The sequence below is a fragment of the Chanos chanos genome, chromosome 15 (assembly GCF_902362185.1).
Source record: "Chanos chanos chromosome 15, fChaCha1.1, whole genome shotgun sequence".
Classification (NCBI taxonomy): domain Eukaryota; kingdom Metazoa; phylum Chordata; class Actinopteri; order Gonorynchiformes; family Chanidae; genus Chanos; species Chanos chanos.
This window is the reverse complement of record NC_044509.1, coordinates 9,085,258-9,094,865: the sequence shown is the minus strand read 5'-3', so window position 1 is coordinate 9,094,865 and position 9,608 is coordinate 9,085,258. Positions and strand designations below refer to the sequence as shown.

Here is a 9,608-nt window from a genome sequence, read left to right as displayed (position 1 = left end):
ACTCTCATATGTAGACCATAGGGAATGTTTTGTAATGAGCATTCTTACACACACTTGGCTGAGAAAAAGCATGGCTCTCTATAGACCTTCTCTATGTCAACTAGTCCCGTCTGATACACCCAAACAGACTTCAAGAAAAAATGATAAAACTATAATATTATCTCATGGCAAAACTGAAATAACTGAAAGAGTTTATACTGGAAATGGCTACTTGATCTGCCTGGTTGTATGGGAGGACATAGGAGGTGCGTGTATGTCCATTTGGGTCTTCTCTCAGGTTTCAATGGAATTGCAGCAATAAAAGGGAATAGCAAAGCAGAACGCAGAAGATCCTCCAATAGAACATCTTTATCTGTGTGTGTGTGAGGTTCATTTGTTCAAGGCAGCAGCAGAAAATTAAACACATGAAAAAGGAATAAAATATATTTATATATGGAAAATATTACATTAGGAGCTAGCAGTAAAATATTAGAGCTATACCATTTAGAAAAAATAAAAAAATAAAAGAGTTGCTTCATTATATTACAGTCATATGCAAAACTATTAAACGAACCAGCTTATTGCTGCCATAAAATTAAAACCTACATATATTTCATTGTTCTCAGGATTCTAATTAGACTAATAAGTCCTCTGAGTAAATTCAAGTCCGTTTCACGTCATGCTTGGTATAGTTTCTTCTATAGCAGGGTCTAGTCCACTAACCTGCTGACACTAAGACCCCGGTAGACCCCCCCCCCCCCCACGCCACCGCAGAGGCTCTGAAAAATTCAACACCTCATTTAACACCCACATTCTCCTTCCCACAGGCCAAATAAAATCCCCCAGTGAAGGAAAGAGAAGAGGCAGGCACGTCAAAAACAAATAAAAGAATAATCTAGAGACCTCATCAATTTTTCATGATTTTTTCATTTAGGCTCTTAGGGTCCCTGTAATGGCGATCAATAGATCAAGCTGCTGTCACACCAGTTAAGACCTCTGGGTACCACAGCGCCTATCAAGCACACACACACACACACACACACACACACACACAAACTCACTTCAGGAAAGCATGTGTTATAAACTGATAAAAAGCCAATGTGCCTGTACTAAAACATTCCTTCCATGTAATTAAAAATGGATTGATCCTGAACTGATAAGCTAGATAAACAGGACCTAATGAGAAAATGCTAAAGCCATTAAACACACTCATTTGGTTGAGTCAATTAAAAAAATTCCCATCTTTCAACCAAGTCTAATGTTAACAAACTCTGCAAGAACACACACACACACAAAAACACATAATGCACTACTGCCAAAAGGCCTAACCTGATGCTGATAAACACTGCAAGAACACAAACACACACTATAGTACTGTAAAGAGATAAGACCTCCATTGTGAAAGGTCAAACTACAGGAACCTGATCCATTGCTAAGTTGTAGCCTATACCTAACCTCTAGTCCTCAGACACATATGGCATTCAGAATATCTCTTAAGCTGCTTGGTCTTACATCAAGAATGTTTACCCCAAGCAGAAAGCTGACGCTTACCTTCTGTAGCAATACGTTTTCTCAACATGTAACCTCAGGTTATAATCTCCTAAATGGTTTAGTTTTTCCAGCTAAATCTGTCAAAATCCAGGCAACACACGGATCATACCCCCCATCTTAAAGAGCAGTATACCACTCGCTGAGTTTTTACACAAATTACCTCTGACCGCTTGAGTCTCTGAAAGATTCACACACAGAGAGATAAAAGAAAAAAGAAAACCTTACATGCCACTTCTAGAGAAGCGTTGTGACTGACGGCTTCTCCCAGGTAGTTACGGGCCACGCACACGTAGCTGCCGTCGTCGGGTTTGCTCCGCCGTCCGTGGACGATGCGCAGGAAGAAGAGGGAGCCGCTGGGCAGCAGCATTCGATGGGATCGAGGGTTGTCCCTGTCCGTCTCCACCCGCTCTCCATCTTTATACCACTCCACCGTGGGCGTGGGACGACCCTCCGCTTTACAGTTGAGAGTGGCCGGCTCGCCCTTAGACACGATCAGGTCAGAGGGGTGCTCCACGATTCGTGGAGGGTAGTCCTCTTGGCGAAGACGAGATCCTACACACAGCAGAGGAGAGGAGAGGAGAGGAGAGGAGAGGAGAGGAGGGGAGAGGAGTGGAGAGGAGAGGAGAGGAGAGGAGAGGAGAGGAGAGGAGAGGAGGCAAAACACATTTAATTGTAGAGCCATAGAGTACTTCCATAGAGTGATTTTAGTCGCATTTAGTGGTTAGTAGAAATTAAAACCAGTGGTACTTCTGATTTCAATGGTCAGCTGAACTGCTTGACCCTGCAAGCGACATTCTTTCCAAATTCCAGCCAATATAAAAGCAGCCAGTGGGGACTCTAATATAATCCATGTACAATAACCCAACACAGTAGCATCACATGTTGTGAAAGTCATTCTAACGCATGCATAAATCTAAAACCCATACAGCAAGAACAGTGTGCAAGTGAGTAAGAGTCCCTGACAACCTACATGCACACCACGTCCCCTCAACACCAGACTCAATATTCTCACTGACAGACAGGAGTGAGGGAGTCATTAAGTTCAATTAGCTTTTTCATTAGGAGGCTCACTCAAATGCTGTGGTCTTTGTGAATGTGGAGCTGCTGGTGGCAGCAAAAACAATAAGTTTGTGTGTGTGTGTGTGTGTGTGTGTGTGTTCATGCCTGTGTGCATATAAGTGTGAGCGTAAGCTTGCTGACCCCATATGAAAATATATGCTTGCATTTTTAAATGCATTTGCACCCGCATTAATGTATAAACATGCGGCTTTTCATTTGAATATGTATTTTCACAGCGAACATAAGTAATCTCATTAAATGTCAGTCGTTAAAAAAACGCTGCGGTACAGCTGAATAGCTCTGTTAGTTCCAGTGTTTGTTTTTTGTTTGGAAGTGTGCTTTGAGCGGTCTGTTTCATCCAGGTCTGAATTGGCAGAGATATGCCACTGCTGGAGTCTAAATCTATCTCTCAGGGTTAATGTTGACGCTAACACGTCGACTGAAGGAACACATCCTTCATGTCATCTGTCGAGTGAAAACCGTAAAGCAACAGAGAGCCAGGGAGAGGAAGGGAGTGACTCTTATGCCAGGGGGGGACTTCCTGCTCCAGAGCAGAACATTCTTCATCTTCCCTCAGTCAGGGCACAGACATCATAAATAACAGTCTTCTAACAAAGCTCCACCACTGAGGCAACGTGAGGCGGAAACAAACTAGGAACTGTATATGTTTAGTTTACAGTGACATGCTAATGCAGTCACATTGTGAAAAGAACATTCCGGTAGATGATGAGCACCAGGATAACTGTTTATTGTCTGTTGACTCTATATACTGTCTATTTTAATGGAAATATTGTAAACTAATAAAATAAAGAGTGATATTACTTGAAACATCCCTGCTGTATAAATTCATCCTAGAACTGATGTTGTTATGGCGATACAATATATTGCGGTGAGGCAGTATTTTAAAGACAATGGATTTCATTCCCATCACCATTCTACCCTCATTCTACCAGGACTTTTATTTCTCTGTATGTGATAAGGTCCAATGCGAGTGCCTCTAAAATCAAATTCCATCTCCAAATCTATCTCATATTGAAGATTTTTTTTAAAAAAAAATCCCATTGTCTGGAAACCTTCATGATTCCAGATCCTGGGCCGCCGGTGCAATTCCTCCCATGAAACATATCAAATAATGTTCAATACTCAGCCCACTCATGTGTGTAGGGCCCCCTGCCTCTTTCATTCATTCACTCCCTCACTCGTTTACCACCCCCCCCCCTCCAACCCCCCTTCTTCACCCCTCTCTTTTAATGGAGACTGAGTTCTCTTGACTGCTGTCATACACTTATGCATAGGCCTGTTCGACCACTCGCTTAAACTGCTCTCTCTCCTTTTCATTAATCCCTTCAGTGGTTTCCGTTCATTCCACTGCCCAAACAAATTATACACACGGTTTCATCCACTAAAAATGAGCCATGGTAATGTCCATTACCCAGTTCAGCTGATTTTATCTCACATCGGTACACAGTGCTTCAGTGTAGTGGAGACTGTTACTCTACTTCCACAAAAGACTAAAATAATATTCCCATTCATTTCCAAAATATCCTAACTTTCATTTTTTTCTACGGGTAAGTCAGACTGCGGGAGAAAAAGAGAGAGCGAGGGGGACAGAGAGAGAGAGAGAGAGAGAGAGAGAGAGAAAGAGAGGGATGAAGATAGATTTTATCATGTCATTGCTCCTGAGCTTATATGACTGGGCAGCCCTGCAGTGACTACCTGAGAGCCAAAATGTCACAAGCATGCTTGAGTGAAATTTACTACAGTGCGGGCAGAACTGAAAACAAAAACCATATGAAAACAACACTACTCCCTTTCTGCTCCTCAACCACAACCATACGGGCTGTCATATCCATTTTGGATGGCATTTTCTGGCTAAAGCCAAGGGCTGAGGCAAGAGCCTATCAAATTAACCTTTGACTGTGGATGAGACAATTCTATAAAACTATATATCCATATAAACTATATACAGACATGATGGAAGCATGTCTATTTTTGGACACGGGATAATCTTGATTCTTGATTGGACAAAAATAGTAAAAAAAAAAAAAAAAAAAAGAGAAAAAAAACGTGCAGCTGAAAAGGGCATTCTGTGAGTCCAAAGACTGGAAATCCAATGCTCAAACACTTCTAGAATTGAAATAAGGTTTATAATCCTTGGCTAGAGCATTACTGGCACTCAGTAAATAACATGACATTACCTGTCAACAGTTACGACATAGGCCTACCCTCAGTTATTGTGCAACAAGTACTTTAATTCCTTAAAAGTAGTAGCTATGTTAATATCTAGTCACCGTTATAATCTGTGATTTTGTGGAAAGATATAGACAGATTGACTATTTCAATATCATTTTCAATAGCCATGCCTTGTAAAATGGCCCCATAATACCAATAGTGCTGTCAGCCCAGGCAAATCAATCAAATCTAAGCAGTGGATGATAATGTCTGTTTTCCACAGTGCAGTCTCTATCTGTTTAATCTCAGGCTTGCTTTCAGTCACACTGCCCTCTCAAGACCTCACTCATTTCATCGTCCACAATTAAATGAATGGCAATTCCACATGGCCTCCTGGGCGGCAAGGCCTTCTCCTCCTCAAACCACACACGCACATACTGACAGAAACGGTGGGTGGGCAGCTGAAAAGAGCAGGCAGCGAATATGGAGCCTCTATAACACCGTAACACTGAGAATGCTATATCTTCAAACACGCAGTGTCTCTTGCCTCTGACCTCCACCTCTCGAACCCTCGGTCATGACATGATATCGGGACAGAGAGCGGGGCTCGGGGCAGACCGGTGGGTTGCACAAACATAGCTTGGCGCCCGGCAAACCATTAGCGAGCCAACATTAGAGAGAGAGAGAGAGAGAGAGAGAGAGTAACGGTCAGTGCATCCACCAAACCCAGACAGAGACAACACAGGAAATGCAAGGTTATCACAGCGCAGCTGAGAATGGTCTTCTGAACAAGTGAAGGTACAGAAAGAAAGACGGGCCGGCCAAGCCTTTGTCATAACTCCATCTGGAAGCGGGAAGATAACTGTCCTTACCGTGCTTCCTATCTCCAACACACAAATGTCACACCTCTCGTGGATGACAAAAAAAAAAAAGCTGTACAGCTCCAGTAAGACGCCAGTATCAGCTAGATGCTGCTGCAGCCTGATTTGTGTGATTCCTGTACATCATGTTCATCTAATTGCCAAGCTACTGAGCCACAACAATCCCCAGATGTTCCAATGATGACTCTCATACAGTTCTGACCACAGTGTAGCAAAACTCACTGAAACCTTAAACTTCAGATATTTTAGAAAACTAGAGGATGAAAAGGAAAAGTAGAACTTGCATACGAGTGGATATCAAAGAATAAAGCCGTTTAATCACAAACAAACGTTTTTAAATATAAATAATACAACCATGTGGGCATTAATGACTCTGTAAGACAACATGTAAAAAAAAAAAAAAAAAAAAAAAAAAAATATATATATATATATATATATATATATACATATACATACACACACACACACATACAACTGAATGAGCGTACTACTGATTTGTAGATGGGGTGAAATAGAGACAGACAGGTTGCTGTGTCTTTTGTCATTTATATTGATTGAAAAAAAAAAAGAAAAGAAAAAGAAAGAGAAAATAATTCATGCTTAGCGGCAAGAGCATTGTCACAGGTTAATTAAATTAATTATAAAATGAATAACCCTGGAACCAACCAATTAATAAAACAACCCAGCTAGATTTGTCATATAAGCTAAAGTAAATGTTACTGCTATACTGGAGCAATCATATCGCTGAATTGTGAGCACGTTTACGTTGTACGTTACTTCGGATGCCATTTGGAACCAAGCAAAAGTCAAAGTGTAGATGCTCACAGAGATACGCAAGTGGTCATCGCAGCGATTATCTCCGACTGGACAAAACATAGTAAATGGTGCAATCATCACCCAGATACCTCAACATCTTCAAGTTTACGGCTGCTTTGGATCAAATAAAACAGGTTACAAGCTTTACCTCTTGCTTTCCACCACTCAATTAATCTTTCATTGCGAAAAAGAAAAAGCTTCGTGCGCCTCAAGTCTCGGTTGCAATTCATTGCAATCTGATCGTTGTGATGGATGATTGGAAATATATTTGCATGGTCATATTTTGCCTTGTAACTTACCACTGACATGAATAAGCAAAAATCCATAGAGACTAATATACTGCAGCACCCTCATTCTGGCATAGTAACCCCACGCTTCTGAGCGCTCAAACTCCTGACCAGACGATGTTGACCACAACTTGTAGATAATGCCGTTTTTTTTGCCTCAAGTCTCTTCCCTAGTCTAGTTATGGAGCTGGATTTTGTTCAACAACATTCACGTTCAGTTCATCTTTCCCGGCAGTGCACCGGATGGGTGCTTATCCACACATGTCGGTTTCTCGCGTCCAAAGTCAGGCTGTCCAGATGCGTCTGCAATTCTGATTTGAAACCATGGTACGAACGAAGCAATTTTTTTTTTCTCACAGGATTGAAGCTGAAATCTCGTTCTAATTTCCCATAAATTTAAATTCAAAGACAGAATATTTGACTTGACTTAAACTGTGCTCTTGCAATGTCCTAATGCACTGTCAAGTGCGTTAGAATTGCCATGCTTGTGATGATGCTGCTCCCTCCTGTATCCACTTAAGAGGCTGAAGCGCTGTGTGCAATTGCATCGTTAAGTGAAATGAGACAGCGGTGAATGACTACACACAGAGATGGATCCTCCTCCAACCGCGCCAAACACAGTCCTAACACTGATATGCTACCTTCGTGTCGTTAAATGCTTCAGTTTACATAGAAAAGGTGAGCGAACGTTTGAAAAAATGAAGGTGAACTGCTGTGCTTAGGGAAAAAAAGTATGAGCAACCGTTAGCCATCAGATGGAATTAAAGTGCCAGTCACTACATTTTTTTATGTATAACTAATTTCAGTTTCTTGAGACGAACACACTATTCTAAGACAGGGATAGATATAAACAGATTCTAAAACTGAATTAACGGGAATTGTGCTCAGGCGGCTGATTAGGTATTAGAGTAAAAGAGTCAAGTTGAATGCAAATGAAAATTTGTATTTATTTCCGCTGGCGCTATTACGTTCCAATAACTGTGCAAGGTTTTAGCGGCCCCTATCGACAAAAAAATGACTATCATTGATAAAGCTGTAAATACCATTTGAGATGGGAATAACAATCCGCCGAGAATAGATCAATAGCAAATCGACGATTAAACAACCCGGGGCTGAAATTGTCTGTGTCGTTATCCATGTAGGTCAACTCTGCAGAAGATAACAACCCGTTTGCTGTTTTGACCCAAAAACATTAAACAGACGTTGCTCTTCAATTTGTTCTGTACGCTAAAGAAAGACTGCATGTTCTTATTTACAACACCAAAGAAACCTTAAATGAATGGAGCTAATTTGTATTATATGCATTCACGACAAAACATTCGAAAAGAGGAAGGCTAGGATGTCTTTGAGTCGACCATATTTTTTTTATGAATTATTTTTTTGTGAATTATTTTGAAAGATGTTTTGCGTAACATTTTTTAATTACAAATTCCCCGTTTGTTCCGGAGAGAAATTGCATTTCAGTGTCAAAGAAATTGAATAAGGGAAAAGGAAAAAAAAAAAAACCCTGACTCTGCCTAAGCTTTGTCACAATAAGCCTGAGCCATACAAACAGTTTGGCTACTTTGTACGAAATGTTGAGTGTAAAAGTGTGGTGAAGGAGCTTGATATAGCAGTAAAAGACATTGCCTTGTGAATGAACAGTCTGGATAATCTCAGGCGATAATGAACCAAGGACATGATATGGAGGAAGATGACTAAATGCTTTTAGATGGAGGAAAGCAGAATAAAGTCCCCCCACCCCCCCACCCCCCACCCACACATACAGTTTCGTCTGCTCCACATTGAGAGTTTGCCTTTGTGTGCTTCTTACCATTCTCCCATTTTCAGCAGTGCTTAATATCAGTTTGACAAAGCAGCTGAGAAAAACATCTCAAATATTTTTTTTTTGTATTCCACCTCTAAAAGCAAACTATTTGATGAGGTCAAACACCCACACATTATGACAGCACAATAGTGTGGCTGCACCTCCAGTTCCACTGTTTACCACAAATAGTTATTTCCATCAACACAGTATTATCATGAGAAAATGTTTATTTGTAATTAATTCAGTATTCAGAAATGCATGAAGTTCGAAAAAAATAAGTTGATTTTTACCTTGTATTGAATTGAGTGATATGTGTTAGAATGAATTCATTCGTTGTTCTATTCAAAATTCAAAATTAAAATTCAAGGTGATCAAAATCAAAGAAGAGGATTGAAATTCTCCTCTTGTCATTGTTTTAGTCATCAATGCACAAGAAGACACGCCAGTTTACCTCTTCATTTAATGTACTGCCCTACTTCAGCATATTCCCTAGTATCATTATTGTAAAAACACAACCCATCACCCAAACAGTCAACAACAACTTCCCCATTGAAGCCTATGGCCGAAATGAATTTTGGATGAGAGGAGCCTGTTTATGAAAATTGCCCTGAAATATTTCATGTATTTTTAAATGATGGGTAGTGGTGGTGGGTTGGTGTATTTTATTATGTTTGATGAAACAGTAAATCCTAACAGCCCGCTATGTTGATGTTTTGATAACAAACAAACAAACAAACAAAATCCAAGCAGAGGAAAGGAATGGATTTCATGTTTAGAGTTTAGTATGCCCTATGTACTAACTGGGTTAATTATTTACCTGAATTAATGAGCCTGGCGTGAAAACACAATAACTTCTGCACATAGAGGCCATAAAAATAGAGAGCTGCCTCTGTCAGCAACACTAAAAGCCAGCTTTTGTGCATCTGTGTGTGTGTGAATTTGTGTGTGTGTGTGTGTGTGTGTGTGTGTATGTGTGTGTGTGTGTCTGTGTCTGTCTGTATATGTGAGTGCGAGCGCGCCTACATGTGTGTGTGCATCTGTGTGTGTGTGTGTACA

General features: G+C 40.6%; 1 protein-coding gene across 1 annotated transcript in view; it reads right to left on the bottom strand.

Annotated features, from left to right (window-relative positions):
- Positions 1 to 6,812, bottom strand: part of LOC115828243 (roundabout homolog 2-like) — a 70,799-nt gene extending 63,987 nt beyond the window's left edge. Inside the window, exons 1-2 of the mRNA XM_030792196.1 lie at positions 6,758 to 6,812; positions 1,756 to 2,082 (exon numbers count right to left, since the gene is read on the bottom strand). Of these exons, the coding sequence (XP_030648056.1) occupies positions 1,756 to 2,082; positions 6,758 to 6,812 (382 nt within the window). The remainder of the gene's footprint in view (positions 1 to 1,755; positions 2,083 to 6,757) is intronic.
- Positions 6,813 to 9,608: the final 2,796 nt, after the last annotated feature.